General features: G+C 42.1%; 1 protein-coding gene across 3 annotated transcripts in view; it reads left to right on the forward strand.

Annotated features, from left to right (window-relative positions):
- Positions 1-20,405, forward strand: part of LRRK1 (leucine rich repeat kinase 1) — an 81,476-nt gene that overhangs the window by 7,448 nt on the left and 53,623 nt on the right. The window contains exons 1-5 of one of the 3 annotated variants that reach the window (XM_074917387.1): positions 9,970-10,107; positions 15,027-15,190; positions 16,071-16,242; positions 18,510-18,689; positions 19,309-19,457. In XM_074917387.1, the coding sequence (XP_074773488.1) occupies positions 15,038-15,190; positions 16,071-16,242; positions 18,510-18,689; positions 19,309-19,457 (654 nt within the window). In that variant the 5' untranslated portion in view covers positions 9,970-10,107; positions 15,027-15,037. Of the gene's footprint in view, positions 1-9,969; positions 10,108-13,002; positions 13,099-15,026; positions 15,191-16,070; positions 16,243-18,509; positions 18,690-19,308; positions 19,458-20,405 lie in introns of those variants that run through there. The other 2 variants (XM_074917385.1, XM_074917384.1) reach the window with 2 other exon arrangements.

Raw genomic sequence — 20,405 nt, forward strand, 5'->3', positions numbered from 1 at the left:
AATAAAAGTCTGCAGGAAGAACCTGACTTCTTCATAGTAATAAAAGCAGACAGCTCATCTGCTCCTGGGTGTGCATGTACATGGCCTCCAGATGAAATCTTTGCTGTTGTTTTCTCATAGTTCTGCACAGTTGATTTTGTTGCCTTAAATGTGAAAGGTAGGATCTTGAATTTGGTAGTGTGAATATCTTTGCTTTTATTTCCTGCTGAATAGAGGAAGAAGGGAAAACCAGTGTTGACAGCACCACTGATATCACTTTATTCCTCCTGAAATTACCATGTAAACCTTAAAATCTTTACATTGGCTGCGCACATGGAGCTAGAGCCAGCCAACTCGTCTTGGGGCACATTGACTTAGCCCCATCTGTGGCACATTGTGCTGTATAACAGGGAAAAAGTACTTGCACCTTCTGTCCTGCTTTTTCCATCCACACGTTACCCTGTAGTAACATTACCTTGAGTGTGCTGCGACAGCGTGGCCATGAGAAGGACAAGCTGAGCATCTGGGAGGTGATCTGAGTGCACAGAGCACTAGAGACCTGCAGAGTGTGTCATGGCTTGAAGTTCTGTATAATCAGACTGAATGAAACTTGAAGGTTTTCTGTGTTTTTTCCTGCTCCTTAAACTATGAGTTAATTTGAGTCCAAACAGCAAATTGAAAGTATTCCTAAAAGAAAAAAAAGGCAAAAAATAAAACAGTTATCTTACGTGAGTTAGTCTTAATGCACAATGCCCTGCAGAAGGAGAAGTGGGAAATGCTAGGCAGGAATAGGAAGTACATTAGTAAAGCAGTAATAGGCTTGTATTTTTAAACGTATTTAAATACACACTTTGTACAGAAGTGGTGCAGTCTCACATGGGGCCAAAAGCTAATACGGAAGGCTGCTCTGCAGCAGAAAATACATGTGGTTAAGCCTGCTCTCCCGTGCGGACTAGCAGAGCCACTTATTGCACCATCTCGCCAAACTGAGCCTCGATTTCCAAAAAGCGCAATAAATGCTGGGGCATTTACAATTAGGTGCCTAAATTTAAGACACTCTGAACTGATTTTCAGAGTCTGGATACTATTCTTCAGACATACCCTTAGAAGATGTCCCTTGTATTTTGAAACAGAGGCATCCAAGAAGAACGATTTGCCTTTGAAAGCATATTCCTGTCCATGTGGAAAGTGGGAGTTTGGCTTGTGGGTGCTTCGTCCCTCTGGAATCAGGGATATATAAAGGAGCACTTAGGCCTTAGTAGTGGCAGGACCAGCTTTTTCCTGATAAACACCATCAAAGCCAGCCTGCTTTTGAACTTGAAGGCTGTAGCAAGGAGGGCAGGGCTGCTGGGAGTGGCAGTGGTGCAGTGCAGATCTTGGGAAACTAAATGAGCGGAGAATCCAACCTGAGAGCAAGTTTGATTTACAAACAATAGTAAAAAATGGATCTTTATCTGAACTGTATCTGTCATTATCTGCTGTTATACAGCTTTATTTTTCCACCTTTCAGTTAAGATGTGGTGTATTACATTAAAATGTAACTTGTGACAACTCTATCAAAGAAGCCTAGAAAAAAACAAAGATAAGGTGATAAGGTAGTAAAGAACATCCTTTGCCCTTAGAACCTGTACACAGGGACTCTGTATCGACGTTACTAATGTGTGATTATAAGGTAGCTCTCAGGTGAGGGTTGACACTGTGGTGGTAGGACCACTGTTCTCCATTTCAGTGAAAAAAAGCAATTGACAGTGTTCACACCAGCTCAGTCTTTACCAGGCCTATAATTGATTTATTGTTTTGTCAGTAATGTTGTAGTGTTTTTATACTTGCATTAAAGAAAGTGCTAGGAATTTTTTTTTTATCATCTCCAAAGCCTATGGGGGCCTTATCCAAAACCCATTAAAGTCTTTGCACTGACATAACAGGCTTGGGATCAGATCTTCAAGGATCCTTACAGCATTAAGTCTGCGGTTTGCTTGTTTTTCATTTCTCTGATCGATAAAGGGGCTGCCAGGGCTCTGCTTGGCAGAAGGCAGCTAGCTGGGAGGAAATGTTTGCATTGCAGATGAGGGTGCGGGGGATGGATTTTATACCATTTCCCTTCCAGTCTGCTGTATAGGTAAAGTATCTCTCTTAATTGGTTCTGTTTCAGACTTTACATTAAGTGAGGCTGATACTTAATTATTTTCCTTAATCCAAGTCTGTGTGCTCATTAGTGGGTCAGCAATTGCTTATTTACATGATTACGTATCACCACAGCAGCAGCCCTTTTATGTAAACTACTGATAGTTTCACAACAGAAGTGTGTCCATGCTTTGAATTTGTGCCTTGGAGAAAGAACTTATAAAAGAAGTCTTTAAGTATTAGGGAAGGACCTCAGCCTTCAAAAAGCCCCCCTGCAGTCAGACTGGGCTCTGGGGCTCAGCAGTTTCTGTTTTTTTTTTAAAACAGGTACAGCTACATGCAGGCAAACTCGGTGAGTCTGATCATGGATCTGAAATGGAGTCAGCAAGGACACGTTCAGACCATGTTAAAATAATGCAGAAGAAAAAGATTGCTGTTGAATAGCAGCTAAGTTGATGGAGTAAAATCTTGGGGGTTATGCTGCAGTTTTTGCAAATACACAATCCCTCCCAGTATGATAATTAGCCACACTATGCGTGTTGGAAGAGAGCATGAAACCCAGTGATATCTTCGTAGATTTTTATGTATTTTTTGCAAGGTCATGCGTACCTGCTGGTGAAGGTGCCAAGACAGCCTTCCCTAGCCTGAGCTCTCCTGGCAGGGGTACCTGTGGTGGTGGGACATGTTGCTCTGGACAGGCAGGCAGGACTTGGGGTCTGCCACAGAGCAGCACAGAGCAGTGGGAAATCTGATGCAAGTCCCCTCTTTTTTAACTCACCCTCTCGGACTGGGGAAGGTAGCAGATCTGTGGTGAGCTTCAGGAACTTCTCAGCCGCAAAGACAAGCCCCATGTTGTGTCACCCAAGGGTGAGGGAAATGGTCAGTCTGCTACAGGAAGGGCGGGAGGAAGGCAAAGGGTGAAAGCAGCAGCAACCTAGAGTTGGGAGCTGGAGGAGCAACTTCATTTCTTTTTTGATCTTTTCTAATATGTGGCTCCCAAGCATAAAGGTTGACATTTTGGATACTGCTGGGGAAAGCTCAGTCCCAGGCTGTCCACAACTCCTTTTCTGTGCATCGTTGAAAGTCATGGAAAAATAATGAACCAAAGCAGTGACTCAAACAAGAAGTCTGGATAAATTTAGCTCAAATATTCTTGGTATGTTTGTGGTCGCTGTGGAAATTACATCACTGCTTGTTTTAATGATCAGAATATCGCTTGGAAAACTGGCATGGCTACCCGAAAAGAGCTCAAAATGAAATCTTTTAACTGCGTAAATGTCTTTGGAATTGCTTCACCTGCAGTTAGTTAGTTTTGGGGTTGTTTGTTTTATTCCCATCTTGGTTAAGGAGTATTTTGACTAGAGGTTATTGCTGCTTAATTGAAAAGCCACAAGGTTTAGAACTGATATACTCAGCAGTGTGATTATCTACTTCACATAAAAAGTCTATCTAGGGAGTAAAATTCAGAAAGAGTGCTGGTAATTGCTGAAGACAAGACCTCCTCCAGAATCTGCCTGCATGTCTTTCCGTCTTGCACATCAAAGAGCCTTTGAAAATGCTTTTATTTTTGCATCAAGCAGGAACTTTTTTTTTTTTTTTTGTAACACTAATGGACAAGATCCCTTTTCAGATCTCAAATGTAGCTTGAAAACCAAAAAAGTCTAGCTCCTTAAGTGGGCTTGTAATCATGGTCGCAACTCTCAGATGTTTTGCACCTTGGACCTTTTTCATGATTGGGGAGGGGGTGGGGGGCAGGGGGGCATAAAAACTGTCAAATCAAAGTCATTTGGTTTGGACCAGGTTCTCAGACACAGTGGATCAAAGTTCATCCCCTTCCCACCAACCCATGCTGAAACATGCTTTGCCTAATTTTGTCATCTTTACCTTGGAGTGCCCATTTAAAAATGCTGTGGCCTGCAGTGCATTCACAGCATGTACCTGTGTTCAAACATAGCATCCTCCCAGTCATCCTTCCCTTGTCCTCCCTCCACTGAAATGAATGCTGGTATGCCTAGACATCAAGAAGACAAAAGGGAAATATCTCCCCATTCCCCCTCTCTGCAAATGCCCACACTTCTGCCACTTGTAGGTTTTGTCACAAGTGAGGGGAAGTTTTAATTTTTTTGGTAGCCCCCATTAAAGCTTTGGCAACATATTGCTATGCAGCCTGATTCAGGACCAATGTCTTGGCCAACAGCAGAGGTCTTTTCATCAGGCTTTCTTCTTCTGCTCAGACACAGCTGTTAAGGTAATCTTCCATCTGAGATATTCTGTCCCGGAAACCGGCATCTCGGAGGATCCGCTCCTATTCGCATGGAAGCTGGTGGAAGTGCTCACATTGAGTTCAGTAGGAGCTGGAGTGGAGCCTTGCTTTCTCCGCTGTTTTGTTGTTTGTTTTTTTTTTCTTTTCCAGACTACCATATTCATCTCTTTCCTCTGATGCTTTTCTCAGATCTGCACTTCCCTTAGCTCTGCTGTTGCCAAACTGCCCATTCAACTCTGTTGATGTCAACCATAATCACTATCTTGACTGCATTTTCTTTTCCTCTGCATGCAACACTTTCACCTAAACTAATCTAGAGTTGTTGTCTTGATGAGAAATGAGAAGTGAAGACAGCAAAGAGTAAGGTATTTTATTAGGCTAGCAGACATGGTTAAAGAAGCACATTGAGCTGTGTCTATCAATCTATCAATTTGTTTAATAAAGGATATCCTCTCTTTCTATAAAATTCCCTCAAAGTAGCCTGTGAAGCTGTTGCTGTCTTGTGTTACAACTCTTAGTGCTTGGTAGCTGGGTTCTGCATGTGTGTAATGTGGGAACACAGCCTGTAGGACTGGGAAGAGTATATGGGTCAGTGTCCTGGTGCCACACTCCTAAACCTTATGCAAGGCCTGTTTTAAGTGACTTAACTAATCCGTTGCCTCTGCTTTTTCTAGAAGACTGTTCCAAAGCCTCATTTCTCCAGCATTTTAAACTTTCTTCTAATTGGCAGCCAGAATGTATTCATACCCTCTACATAAATAGCTCTCCTTCCCTGGTGTCTCCCTTTGGATGTATTTATAGACAGTATTTCTATCTGCTTTCAGCCTTCATTTTCCCAGGCTCAACAATCCAAGCTCTTTTCATGTGTAGTCTTATAATTAGACTGTCCATTTCTTCAGCATCTTCACCTCTTCCAGGTTGTCTTAATCTTCCCTGAACATGATAAACTGGAGTCGTGCAAGGTATTTTTACTTTTTAATGTTGCTTTCCCTTTTTCTTCCTCTCCAGCCAGCCTTTCCAAAATCTTCCTATGTCCAGGTTCTGTAAGAGCCCTGCTGTGCTCCTCGGGGGAAGGGAGAAGGGACACTGGTGGCTGTGCATGTGACAGCAGATATCCAGCACCCCTGCCATGTGATAGAGGGATAGAGAACTGGACTTGCTGCTGTGGCCCAAGGGGACCTGATGGAGCAGCTATGAGCTTCATCCTACCACTTCCATCAGCTTTCTCTGAAAGCCCCAGTGGGGCTTGTCTTTCCCGGTAGCATCTGTGGAGTTTCTTGGGGCTGAAAAGAGAGATGCTGGCTGCTTCTGTGCTATTATTTTTGACCAGCAGTTGCATTGGGGTGTCATAAATGGCTTTTCCATTTAGGAGAGTGTTTACATTTACATGTGTTATTATAGTGAAACATAGGCTTAGGAGCTGCTTTTCTGAACTCAGACAAGCTGTGGAATTGCTGACTGTGTCTTTGGTGGAGCCAGAAGAGGACTTGGATTCAGAAGAGACCTGAGCAGAGATCTTGGGCCTGTCCTCCCCTCACACGCACACAGGGAGTCCCTCCCTGAACTCTTTCAGATGTAGCCTCTCACAGCTGGGTCTAAAAGCATTTGCTTCTTTCTAAAGCTGTCTTTAAATATATGTCTAAGGAGGACATAGCAGAAGGGGCCTGGCCATGACTTGGTGCTTCCCCAATGTGAATAATTAATGACTTTTTTTTTTTTTTAGAAGGGTGTTGAGCAAATTATTTCTTTGAAAGAGAGAAAACATTAATACATTTTCTCCCTTCTTATGAAAGCTTGAACATTAGGTAAAAGGAAAAGTTTCAAAAGAAATCAAGGTCAGCCATAAAATTTTCTTTTACAAAGTTGCAAGTGAAATCCAGTCTTGATTTGGTTTCATGGCTATAATATGTGATTCAGTTGGACAGAACTGGTCTCACTAGAGACACTTTTCATCATTTAATAATCCTCTCTTTCCAGCCATGCCTGGAAACGAACATGAAGAAAATCCAAAAGCGTAGTCATACTTCTGCAAGCTTAATGTATATCTTCCAATTTAAAATTTGGAAAGCAAGAGTGGCATAGCTGGCCTTGCATGCAAAAGCATACTTCTGAATGATTCAAGCTGTAGGATTAGAACCAAATCACTGAGGCCAAAAGACAAAAATAGAGACTTTCACTTAGAGCTGAGTCATTTATATTTTCAATACAGCAGTTGGCTCTCTGGCCATTTGGAGCTTTCTTAGTTCCCTCAGTCTCTTTCCCTTGGGGGTGGAAATTAGCACCATCCGTGTCCTCTGTGGTCTTTGCTGAACCTTTATACCCCAAAGAACGCTGAACGGGAGGGATGCAGGGCATCCCACTTCACTGCCAGAGCCAGCCTCTGCCCTGTGCTGGCTGGAGGTCTTCCCTGTCCTGTTCCTTCCCTGCCCAAAGTCTAGGAGTGTGTCTACCAGGGATGATGGTGCCTTCATGAGACAGTCTGACCCCTAAGAAATGTGTTGTGGCATCTGAGTGCTTCTACAGATCGAAAGGGATGAACATGTGCACGTGAAGCTGCTTAGGCCTGACACCTGTACTAGGGGAGAGAGTAAACCCATCATTGTGATCAACAGTGGCCCAGTTTGTCGTGCTGGTAAGCTGGGGATGGCAAGGTTAGAGAAGGGCTGCCTACTTGTGTTTGGTACCCAGCTGCTTGGTGGAAAGTCAGAAGGAGAAGAGGGAGGAGGAGGCGGCAGCCCTGTGTTTGCTGTCAGCTGCTGCCATTTGTTTGGGATGTGGAGGTTGTCTTGGTGTTGCCTACTGCAGCTAAGGCAGCTTTATAAGCAGAGGGGTTGAAACTAAAGGTGGGGTGTGGAGCAATGGGAGCCTTCTGTGCTGGTATGAATGGCCAGATGGGGGTTTGTGTGGAGTTTATCAGTACATAAGAGGCTTGGTGCAGCCCCCAGAGCCTGGATGGGAGGAAGGGGGGTGCCTAGTCACCATGCTGATGAGGTGACTCTGCTCTGACCCTGCGGTGAGGATCACAGTCTTGCTGCCCCTCTTCCATCAGGTGTAGCTCAAGGCAGTGGACATGGTGTGTACACTTAAAAACCAACCAGTGGGGAGCATTATGTCTAAGGTAGAGCTGTGCTCTTGCAGAGCACAAGAGTCATGTTCCAGGCCATCACATGTAGTAGCCCTTGTTCCTTTTCCCTGCATAGCTGCAGGTATCATTCATTAGTGACCCCAAAGCTATCAGCTGTCTTGTGCTTTCCAGTGTGATTTCCATGCTGACATGATGGGGTTGCTCTGACAGTCTTATTCCAGTGTGTATTTCTTTATGCTCTCTCTAACCTCATTGTCTTGTAATGCCTTTGTGTAGCCTCTTTTGTACTTCAGCAAAATAGGAATAACCAGCTCGGTTTCACTTCTTGGACAATGCAAAATATTTCCAGAGTCACAGGGATCTGGGAGGCACATGCACAAATGCAGGAGCTTGCTCAGATCTGGTAGAGCTTTTCAGCCCTGGCTCAGTGCTGGCTGTGACAGACAGACAGACAGCTTCACACAGCCATTCAGGCACCTGTGAACCTGCCTGCTAAAGACTGCTGAGTTTCAGTGTTACTAGTACTTGAGGCTTTTCTGTCCCCTCTTCCCCCATTATCCTGAATGATGGAGAAACAATTGTGTAAGTGCAGAGCTAAAGCCTTCTGAGGCGTCTGTTTTTTGTAATTTAGTTCTGGAGCCCCTTAAAAAGGCAAGAATCCAGAGCAGTTTTCCACTCGGGACTTAATATTTTCCTTTCAGGTTTGCATTAGCAAATGTTTTTTTTCCTTGCAGGTTAAGAGTGTTTCTAAATAGAAAATTTCCAATGGCTCTGGTGATAATTGGTCACTTTGCGTGGCTGTACCTAAAGTTGTCAGCATGCCCTTTACAAGATCCTGGATGCTTGCTGGAAAATGTTTAATGCAGATCAGTGCTTTGTGTGCATGGTACTGGCATGTAAACAATTTAAAAATAATTCCAGATTATGCAATAATAGTGAAAAAGATCCCTTCAGTACTGGATTTTTCTTTTTGAAGCATTCTTCTGTGTTTCAGATCTGGTCTTTTGTAAGGTTATAAGTTTCCTTTTGGGACAGTGAGCATTGATTATAAGCTATGTTGGTGTCAGTGTCTTTTGTACTTAATACATCATCTTTTCCACTGCCTTGGCAGGCAAATCTTAGTGTAGAGCCACTCCTTTAATAAGCTGAAATAATGGGTGTTTGGGTGAAATGGAACCACAAAGACTAGGCAGAAAAAGCGTGTGAAGGGTTCCCACTGTCTGAGAAGCTGGCACGTCTCTCTCGTTGTGAAGAGAGGTATTAATCAGGGCCAGGGGGACACGGCCCAATTCTGGTGTGGGCTCTCCAGTGGGGGATGCAGAATTTCCCAGATAAACCATCCTGTTATCTCTCGGTTGGATTTACCCATACCCTTCTCTCCTTGTCTTCTCACAGAGGGGTTTATAGGTGGTTCTGACCATTTTTGAACCCTGCTGGGGATATTTTATAGCAGAATTGGTTGAGCCATATGTATTTTGTCTAAATGTGAGAACAGGGTGAAATAGATCATTGGCTTCTTGCTGCAGGACCATCATTTGAACAGTTCTGGGCCAGGTCCTGGCTATGGGTCCCAGTGGACTGAGGACATGTGGGCAGGCAGGGGGAACAACTTCCCTCCTGGGAACAGACCTTGGTCCATGACTGTATCTTTTAACAAATGAAGGAATTAAATGAATGAACAAAATCTTTTAACCTTTTTTAAAGAACAAATTAAATCTTGTTTTGAAGTCTCAGGTTATTAGAGAAGGAACACAAAAGGTATCTTTGTTTCATGAAGCATTTTGACTGACTTGGGCTGATCAAAAAATTGATATTTTTTTTAAATTAAAGAACCCAGGGTTGGTTTTTTTCTTCCTGATTTGAGATGGGAATTATTTTTCAGTATCTCAAAGATTTCTGTAGGATTGAAAATTTTTTCTTACCCATTCAAGTGGAAAGCACAATGTAGGACAGATCCATCATCCTTTGAAATCACTAGAGGCTTCCTGTTGGCTGTTGTTCGATTTATTAATCTGAAGTTTTTCAAAGCAACAGAAGATCCATGAGTCTGATACAGAGACTCAGAAATAACATGGCTTTCTGTTAACTTTGCAAACTAGCCTGCCAAAGCTTCCATAGAGTAGTATTGAAAAATGTTCAGCAATGCTTGTGAGCAGTTGGGGGGGGATTGATTGCCTTTAAATATTTAGCATATTTTAAACCTCTTCTCTGTCCCATTTTTTGTTTGCTCTGTGGCAGCACTCAGAAGTCAAAATGGCAAAATATTGAGCTGGTAAAGGTTAGCTGTAGCCATCTGGTGCTGTTGAGGAATTTATGTCTGAGCTCAGCCTGGAGAGGCGGCCTTCCTGCCCACCCCCATCCCCAGATCCTCTCTGAACCAGAGGCTTGGATTTCGCTGTAATGGGACATGGAGATGAAAATAACTGTCAAGGCTAAAATGTAGTAGTTAATTCAGGCAAAGAAGCAGCCAGCAAGCCAAAAGACATTATTACATCCAGTGGCTGCTGTAAGAGCTGCATGTGCTGAAGCAGAGGTGGGTGGCTAATGGTCCTAGGAATTAATAGCTTAATTGAGCATCGCTGAACGGGATGCTGTGTTAAAGTCATCATCTTGATTTGTTCCCATCTCTGGAAATACCTGCACACATTATGACAAGGTCAGTAGCAGTTTTAACGTTTTATTATTATTGTAATTTTGTTTTGGAATAAGTTAGCTTTCTGCCCTATTTTATCCTGTGTTAAGCATCTCATTTATATCTTTCTCTGCTAAATAAAAATATCCTAGTTAGTTGCCAAAGAACTCCTGCCTTATCAAAGGGACTAATGTAGCACATACAAACTTTGAGGTATGTGTCAGAGACAGGAATGCAGTGATTTGGAACATAAAAGTAATAATCATCTATACATTGTGCTCTTTTGTTATGCAGCCATTTGCTGATTCACAGCATTGATCTGCAAACCCTCAGCTTTTTGCTAATAATATCATACTGTCAATTTAGAAGTTTTAGATATTTTTTTTTCACCTGCTCTAATAACAAGGCCTGAGACAGGGTGTAGCAACATATATCTCTGAAATTCTTATGGTAGCCTTTATTATTAATGAGACTTATTTTTGTTCTGTTTCTCTGAACTGGGACAACAGTCTCTTGCACTTTAAAATTTATACTTTAGTAACCTTTGAATGGCAATAAAATAACCCTGGTTTTTAATTGATAACCGCTGTTTCCATTGGGATTTTTTTGGAAAGAAAATTAGTCTTACCCTTAGCTTTTGTAAAAGGCTGTTACTGCAAAGCCAAGCTTAAAGGCTACTTGCAAAGTATAAAACATTGAAATCAAGAGTTGGAAATAGTTCCAGTTAGTTGCTTTGATATAGGCTGTTAGGGTGTGTGAGGAATAGATGAAGGATGCGTTTTTAACGTCGGCAAATGCCTCCTGTTTTACCCTTACAAGCAGTGCTTGGTTTACTTACAGTCACTAGAAATCAAGCAAAGAAAAGAAGACATGGATCTATGAAGTTAAACAAATATGATGCAGAGATAGGGGACTGAATGATAGCAAGTAAACCCCATGGCTTTATTTTCACTGACATTCAAACATGTTGGAGGAATGAACCCACATGATACCACCTCGGTTCAAATAGGCTTCATCTGTCTTGTTTCCTGCTGCAAGCTCAGAAGAGGGCTGCTGATCTGGGACAGTGCTTTTCAAGAACTCTGTCCCAGATCTGTGTGCAATAAAGCAAAAACTAAAGGAAATTATAATGGGCATGTAAGAGCTTCTGGAGTTTCTAGTAGCCTTTTATTACAAGAATATCCCAAGAAATACTGATAGAATGTCATAAGTTGCTGCACTGTACTGCATATAGCCATATGCATTGTGAAACATTAATGTAGACCTTATTGTGCAAAGTGCAGAAGCCAGTTCCTAAATCCATGCAATCTAAGAACTGAAAGCACTTTGTTACATTCAGGCTTAAATGCTCAGCATGTTGCACGATCAAGTCCAAAATTATAGGTTCAATATTATTCAGCTTTAGTATTGCTCTCCTATGTTGTTCAAGGCTATATGCAAGGGAGGTGACCCTATTTTGAAAGCCACAAAGAGCTCGAGTAAAGAGCATGAGATTTGTAGGGTTAAAACCATAGGCAGAATTTCTTTGGATTTCATCCCAGATTTCTGCTAAAAATGGCTGATGCATATATTGGCAAAACTTTATTCTGAGCCTACATGAATGCCAGTACTGATGATAATTCAGTCATGCATCTTGTAGAAATAAAACAGTCTTTAGTCGGTAGAATGTAATTTTCCTTTTTTTCTCTACTGGTGAGTATAAATTAAGCTTATAAAACATGCTGCTTCTTGTTTTCTGTTTGTATGTCAGAAGTCAATATATTATTTCTTAAGTCACCAGGAAGTCTTCTATTAATTGGGGAATTTGGTTGGTGAGATGCTTAGCTTTGCAATGGATGGCTTCTGTGGTTTTTGGGAACTTAGGAATGGATGGCCCACCTTCTCTCATTTAACACTTGAAAGCTCAAGTTAATTCTTACAGAATCATGGAGTACAGCAGTTGGTTGAGGACAAGCTTTTTTATGACACTGTATCTCACCAGTTTTGCTCTTTTCAGGCTTGTAAATAGTTGAATTACAAGGTCTTTTTTTTGCTGAAGTCCTTTGGCAGCTTTTTTCCTCAGGTCTTAGGCAGGAGATCAATTTACTCTGCAGAATGCAGTTACAGAAGTTTTTATGGCAGTTTCATAAGAAACTTGAATAATGAGTAGTATTATCTTTCTGCCAAGAATATTTAAATATAAATATATTGGTTTCAAACAGTAGAATTGCCCAGATTTCTTACATGCAATGAAGCTTTTATTGACTTCTACTTGATGGATGTTCAGATGTTCAAAACTGGACACTTTTGGTTAGATCAATAAAAATTTCCCTAAGACAAGACAAAAATTGAATTTAAGGACTAAAATTAATATCCCAAAGACTCTGACTAAACTGCCAGCTAACTCTGGGAGCATGTAAACTCTTGAAGCCAGCTGTTTGAGACCTCCGTGTTCCTGGAGAGCCCAGAAGTCTACACCTCATGCACATGAGCAGACTACGATGGTTGATGGCCAGCCCATGTTCTCCCAACAGCCATGATGGCAGCAATGGTTGTAACTAAGCCATTGCACTACAAAGGGCTTAGGAAGTTTTGAGGGGGACAAAAATGTAAGAGGAAGCATGACACATTAGCCAAGTAGTTTTGTGAAGTAGTCATTTGGTAAAACACAGAAGTGGTCTTGGGATTAGGGTCTAGCTTGCGGAGTTCCTCCTTCCCTCTGTTATGAGATTGTGGTCCTTCTTGTGCTCCCTGGCCAGCTGATTTGGTAGTCCTTCCTGCACAGTGGGGCAGTTCCAATAAGAGAGGTGGAAAATGCTCCTGTAAGAGCTTTGTGTGCAGGATGTGTGAGAGTTTGACTGGAGACCTCTCTAATAGTTGTGGAAGTGACACTGGCATCTCCCAGATCGTGAATGAATCTCTGACCATGAGATACTCATACCTTCACCTTCCCTGGCCATGATTTAAAAAGAAAGATGGCCCTGCTCAACTCTTTGGCAGAAAGGATGTGCCTTTACATGTGGAATGGCTGCAGAGGTGGGTCTTGAGTGATAGTCTCCAAAATCAGGAATGAGGCTGGAAGGAAGTAAAATTTGTCCCTCCTTTTAGTATTTTTTTAGGAACCAGATTAAAGTTGCTGTGCTCTGCCAGCCCTGATTTACAGGGCTTCCTGCTCAGCTTTCCAGCTGTTTTGTATCTGCAATATGAGGCATTTTTTCCTTCAAGGGGAATTCCAGTGCTCCTCTCTAGGTTCAGGATTTCATCACAGGGCACTGAGCACAGGGAGGCTGCATGTTCTAGTAACTGCAGTGTTTGCTTGGATCTGTACTTCTTGGTTTTACTTAGTCCAGTCCTGAGTTGTTTAGACTAGAGAACTGTTTTGCTTTAAAGTTCTCTCTTCTATCACCCTTTAAACATTTACTTGCCTAAGAATCATTTGCATTTCCTACCTTTGGTGTCCATTAAAACAAGAATTAGATCATATGCAATATTCTTAGAGATCCCTTATGGTTGTGTGGTCTGCTCTAAAAAACTGGACCAAATGCTGAATTAATTTCTTTTCCCATGTACCCCCTAGAACTACAGAATTATGAAGGCACTGCACCTATTAACATGAACTCTGAGATGCTGTTTATTATGCTGTAATTTAACACCGCATTCATCTGCCCTGATTTTTGCTGCTTGTCCTTCACACGTTCTGCATCATCTGAGAAAGGTTATTGATGTGGGCAAATTTTTAATGGCACGAATCTCTGGAGCCATCTCCGATGTCTGAGTGATTTGAGCTTCATTTAAATAATTGATGAGAAGTGTTAGTCAGAATCTATTGGTGATTCAGACTGCATTATTCAAAGATATTTACTGACAGTTATAGATTGTTCCAAATTTACTTCTTTTTCTAGGCTGCATTAAACTAGGCCCTGCATGACATATGTGTCTATTTTTTAAAAAAATCTTTGTTGATGTATGTGAAAATCTGTGGGTTTAAGAGCTTAACCAGTTGCAAATAAGCAATAATAATTAGTAATGTTTTAGCAGGAAAAAGTGACTATGAAACAGTCTCTTTTCAAGTGAAAAGTGCTGCTTTTCTCTGTCTTGCACGTTGTTCATGAGTGGACCTGAACATCTTACTTGTAATCCAGTGACTTTCCTGCAGATTTCCCTGACCTGGTAGTGGGGGGGTAGGTGAGTGTGAGACTTCATGGCTGCCTCTTTGTTGGCCACCCACCGCAAACATCTTCCCTAAAGGCCTGCAGCTTTTAATCTTTGACATGTATAAGCTCTTCTGGCTCCTAATGACATTTAAAAAAAGAAAAAGACTAGCCTATGAGGTTCTTCAGAATTGATCAGGGTGACACTGGGCATCTTGCATAATCTCCTTTTACTCTGTTTTTCCCCCAGTAAAAATATTCCCAATTTCTTTAACGCTGATTAAGATGTATTAAGCTCTGGTTGAAAATGCTGGAGAAGTAGAGTGGGGTTTTATTAGGCTGTTGTCAGCAACTGAATGAAGTGTGACGGAGGCAAGGCTAATAATACCAGAATTGTTTTGCAGGTCATGCAGACTGCTTGCTTCATCAGAAGTATGGCAGGTGCCAGTCTCATCTAAACTCTTCTCTCCACTGATTCCTGCAACAGGAGGTCGAGTGTGGCAGGCTGCTGCAGAGCATACGTGTCTGTGCCTGTGAGCTTTCACACCGGCCTTTGGAAACCACCTCTGGGACCAATTGGGGAACTCACTTTTAGTTTCATGTCCCTGTTGGAAAGTACTTTAACGTATTATCATTTTCTTTTATTAGGCAACTGAGTCTTGAGGTTTCCCCCCCTTTTTTTTAATTGCGTGCAGTAAATATTCCATTGAAAATCGTCCCCTTTTTTTGTTGCCCGGATGCACCGATGTTGCAGCTGTGCATGAGTAATGAACAGGTACTTTTTCCTGACCCCTTTTTCTATTTCTACTGTAGGAACTGTGGACATGGGTGGCAAACAGTCCACAGTCGGCGAGGTCTCCATAATTCAGACACCTGTGACAGAAAGCATTCAGGATGCTTACAAAGCTGGAGACACCAGTAAGGCCCAAGAGTTGATTAAGTTGTCATGTGAGGAGACTGCACTGCAAGTGGAAAAGGTAGGTTTAGGTTATTACGCTTTCTCAGGTTTTATTGGGAAACTGAAATACCAAGCTGCTGTCTTCTGTCGTTTCTCATGCAGAAAATCTGTTCAGTTATATATGTTATGCTGGTGCTGCAGGGTCCTAGACATGGCTGATTGTGTGGGGCACTGCAGAAACATACGCTCAGGGACAGTATTTGCCCTTGAAAGCTCTGATCAGAAAGATGAGACAGACCACAGAGAGCAACATATGTAGGAACAGGAGGCTGTACGAGGAGGGGTGCTGGTGCTGTGGTCACTAAAAGAGGGAAATACATTTTTCCCCATAAAAAGGAAGCAGTTTATAGACTTAGCAAAAAATGTTCCCCCATCAGTACAAAGATGGTTAATGGCCCCCTGGGAAGATTCTGCTGCTTGTGTTTGGAACTATATCCTCTGTACCAGCTTCTGTACTGCTCTGCATTCATAGCCCTCATTTTGAGCTTGCTCTTTGCATAGAGTTTATCTTAGTGTTTGGGGAGAGTACCTGCATGTCAGGTCCAGGCATATTGGCCATCTGGAAAACAGGAAATCCTACACCTCGTAGCAGAGCAGTGCAAAAGCTTTTTCTCATGGTCCATGAAAAATGGATTTACACTCAACATTCTGTGCCTTGGGCAATTTTGTGGTAAAGCCATACAAAAAACTAAAGCAAAACCCCAACAAATTAAAATAATTAATATATCATCACTGATGACTATAATGGCTACTAGACTTTATGACATTCTCAGTTCACCACAGTGACAGTGGGTATGCATTTGCATGGGCACAAATTAACACATAGCTCTAGAAATGCTCTCGTTCCCTGCCTTCTCCCCCTTCACAGAGAGTTTATTTTGCTGTATTCTCTTCACCAGTGTCAGCTTTTAGGTATTGCAGCAGCATATGGAGATCTGCAGGCAGTAAGGTATTTACTGAAGGAAGCATTAGTGACATTACCAACAGAACCTAATGATGACAATGCAGCTGTGGTGGCTGCATATTTTGGACATAAGGACATTGTGAAAGAGCTGCTGGATTCCTTGCATGGTAAGACTATTGGGTTGCCTCTTCCTTTCCTCAAGATTTTTGGTATCTGTGTGCTATAGCTTCAAGCAGGCATTTATTTATTTTTTTCACATTCCTTGAAAGGGGAGGGACTTAGTCATGGGAAAGTGTGTGGAGGGATCTAATCTCTGCTGTGTTTGAAGAAAACTTCCCCCATGGGGGGAAAAACACATGCATAAAAATATTCCATGTTTGCGAATTGGAAGTGGAGGAAGATGCCATTTAGATAATTCATTCCCATCAGCCCTCACAGCTGGGTACTGTCCCAGACCCTACAGAGAAATTAGGGAATTTTCAGGAAACAGCATCATCCCACTCTGCTGATCCAGCAGACACAGTGGTGCTGGGAGTGAGAGTGCAGCCTGACTGTCTGTCGAGCCGTAGTTTGGGTGCACAGCTGGCAACATGCTCTATGCTCTCTTGTTTTCATTTTCAGGGGAATTCCTTCATTAGAATCATCATTATATTTTAGTTATGTTTTATTTTAAAAAATATTTTATAGCAGAACAGAGATACTTTTAGACCTAGACACAATTCTTAAGACAGCTGTGGGGGCGAGGGGAAGAGCATTACTCTGAGACAGGGCCAGGAACTGTGTCTGGGTCCCCTGTTGCTCTCTCAGTGTACTGTGGGCACGGCAGCTGCTTCACACCAGGACCCTGAATACAGCTCTGGCTTCTCACTGGAGCTGTATACTTGCCAGTGACCTTAATGAGAACGGGAATAACCTGTTGGGAAACCTGCTTATTTGATATTCTTAAACTGTTAGAGCACTAATAAGCCAAAGAAACGTGCCACTTTGGGGGATGCAATTAAACATAATATTTCGTTCAGACAGAAAGGAGGCTGACAATGCTGGTTTTGTAAGCTAGTAGCAAAAATTAAATAACTTTAATATAATGCAGTAATGAAAAGTGACAAGTAGTTTCTGGAAACTTAGCTCAGTTTAGAATCGACCAAATTCCCTTAAACCCTTGCTTCAGTGCAGTCAGGGATGGTGCTTCATATAATCAGCAGCTTTCAGAAGTTTTTATGCAGGATTTTCCATTTATTTCCCTGGGAAGTTACACAGAAACCAATCACTGGGCTTAGGAATAAATTGCATGAATTTGCAGTTTGGCTTATGCAATGCAGTGATTCTCTCTGGCTCAGTGTGAACTTCTTGGGGCTTAGAGCTGAAGTGGAGCCCATTTTTTGCAGCATGAGGGTGAGTGATTTAGTCAAGTCGTTAAGAATGCAAAGAGTGGTGTAATTTCCACATGGAGAAACTGCAGGAAGAAGTTGGCATGTAAACTTGAGCTTGTGGACATTTCTGTAAGTATTTCAAAGGGGATGTGAATTTGTAAAGTAAATGGAGGTGATACTGTGAATTGGGGAATATTTGAGAACTCTTAGTGTTAGCAGAAATAATCCTGTCATGGGCATGGCATTTGGGTACATACACAGAATTATGCACACCTAAAGGATAGCAGCATTCTACAGACAAAACATTAATCCCACAAAAAAAGCAGTTTTGGGATGACTAAAACATTAGCAAATTAATGCAGAAATCAGAACATGTTATTTTAGTTTTGAGCCTTAAATGTCATTTGTCTAATTTTGCTATGAATTGATAGTAAAGAGTTCACCCGAAATGGAGTATTTCAAGGTGAAACTAATTTTTTTTTTTTTTTTTTTTTTGTGGGAGACTTTGGGTTGCAGTGAAAGCAAACTAAACCAATTATTTCATGTTGCCTGAAACAATTTTTTTTTCTTTATTCATCCAGTAGCATGAAAAGTCTTCTGTTTTTCCCTATTCTTTGTATCCTCTCTCATAAACTTGGAAGAAGTGGCCTATCTTGGACGTTTGAATCTAATGGCTGTTGCATCAGGCTTGTTGTCTCTGGATGCAAAGACTCCTGGTCATCCCTTGCTACCTGTTTGGGGTTAGATGTTTCATTTTTCTGCTGGTAGCCTAGCAGGCATCCTCAGAACCTTTCGCTGTTGCTAGCTTATGCATGCTTAGATCAGGGAGAGTCAAAAAAGTTTGCCCATTAGCTAGGTAGGTAATGAAGAACAGTTAAGCAAAGCTGAAAACTTTGTGCCTGACCAGTTTAGGGCTCTTCTGTAACACACTCTTGCACTGCAGTCTGCTCCTTTGTGCTCAGGAGCTTTGCCCTATCCCTTTGCACAGCCATTATTTGTGGATGACTCTTGCACATCACAGCCCGGTGGCATCAACTAAGTCAAATGCTGTATCTTTTTGGTAGGTCCTAGTACTTGCCAGCAACTCCTGAACTGGATGCTGGCCATAGCCTGCCAGCAGGGACATTTGGACATAGTAAAACTCCTAATTCGTGCCTACAGTGCTGACCCAGAGAGCTGTGCAGTCAGGAGGAATGAGTTTCCAGTTCTTATACGGTTGCCCCTGTATGCTGCTATAAAGGCAGGTATGTATTTGCATGCTTCACAATGTTACCCCTGTTCTGCAATATCTTGTAAAGAATGGGCAGAGTTGTTCGCATTGAGGAAGGTATCAGTGTGGACTGGTTTGCCTGGAATTGTCCTGGATTTCTGGTGGGATAAATTAATAAAAGATTGGCTCTGAATCTTTTGACTTAGCCAAATTTAAGTCAGAGCCTTCTTAAGTTAGATTACTGTAAATACTGAGAGGCTGAACTTTCCTCTATAAACTCCTAGGGAAAAGACCCTTCAAAAATAGAAACCTTGCAAGTAGAAGCATTATTGTTATGGACACTCTGGCATGCATACTTGATTTAGGCTGAATAATTTACACTTCAAAACACAGCTGTGTGTGTAGTTTAATACAACAGGGAAAAGGGAGAAAAAAGAGCCTGGGCCAGTGCTTTTACATAGTGTCTTTGTTGTCTCAGTTTGACTAAACTAAATCCTACCACTGGAGGAAACGGTCTTTACACAGTTCAGTTTTCTTTTTGCACACCCCCATGGTTTTTTTCAGAAGTGGTTATTTCCCAGGATTTCTGTTCAGCTCCTTGTTGGTTCATTTACATGAGAAGCAGAGAACAGACAATCTGCTTTTCTCTAAAGGGAATGAAGATGTAGCTGTGTTTTTATTACGGAATGGAGCTTTCTTTTGTTCCTACATCCTGATGGACAGTCCTGAATCCAGCAAACACCTTCTGCGGAAGTATTTCATTGAGACGAGCCCACTACCAGGTAGTGCTCCAGCAAAAACAGTAAGTAGCCATTTGTCTGTCTGAAGAGATGTTCTCTTAAAGGAGCACCATGTTAATAACTGATATTTGTCTTTGTGTACCATGTGGCTGGTGATTCTTCTCAGCTAAGAGCCTTTTGGTTTGCTACCCATTTAGAGAACGAGCTGTGACAGTTGACATGACACTTTCATGCCAGTGCTGAATTGCAAGGTGTAAAACATTAGGCCTTTAAATGGCATCACTGTGCAAGACGCTGTGTGCAGCAACTTCCACGTGGCAATTCTATGATCAGCGTGTGAACCAGGCATATGCTGTGGAAAGGAAACATTGACTTTGGGCTCAAAGTCTTCCAGAGAAATAAGCTGCTACAGGCTTCCCCTGTGACCCCAGGATAATCACTTCCTTTAGGCTTCTATTGTGCATTCTGGTTGCAAGGTGGTGCCACAAGTGCCATGCTGTCCTGGGATGTCAGCATGGTGCAGAGCTGAGCATGCAAACCCTTCTCTTTCCCTGAGTCTGATCTCCCAGATGCAGTACATACAAATAGGCTCATGTGTCTTTTTGTTAACATGGAGTAGAGCAAGCTCACATCTGCTCAAAATACCATCCCTGCTTTAGATCCTCATTAGTGAGGGATGGCTGGTAGCCTTTACTGTCACTTGTTCAGGACGGGTCTAGCTTTCTGGACCAGCATGGAGAGTGTCATGTGTGATCAGATCATATTAGTCGAGTTGCACTTGTCCCACAGAAATGGTTTTTGATGGGACACAGAGGCCAATAAAAAGAAGTTGAAGCCTTTTTAGGTTGGCAAGACCTTTGTTTGCTACTTAGCCACTTGCAAACTTTTGACAATTTTGGCAATTCATTTGCACGTCTGTTTCTTTCACTGTAAAATGGGGAGATTTAAACTTCACATATCACAGCTGTTGGGAGGCTGAATACACGATGATGATGCTTTGAGATCTACAG

Source organism: Athene noctua, chromosome 13, assembly GCF_965140245.1.
Source record: "Athene noctua chromosome 13, bAthNoc1.hap1.1, whole genome shotgun sequence".
NCBI classification, from domain to species: domain Eukaryota; kingdom Metazoa; phylum Chordata; class Aves; order Strigiformes; family Strigidae; genus Athene; species Athene noctua.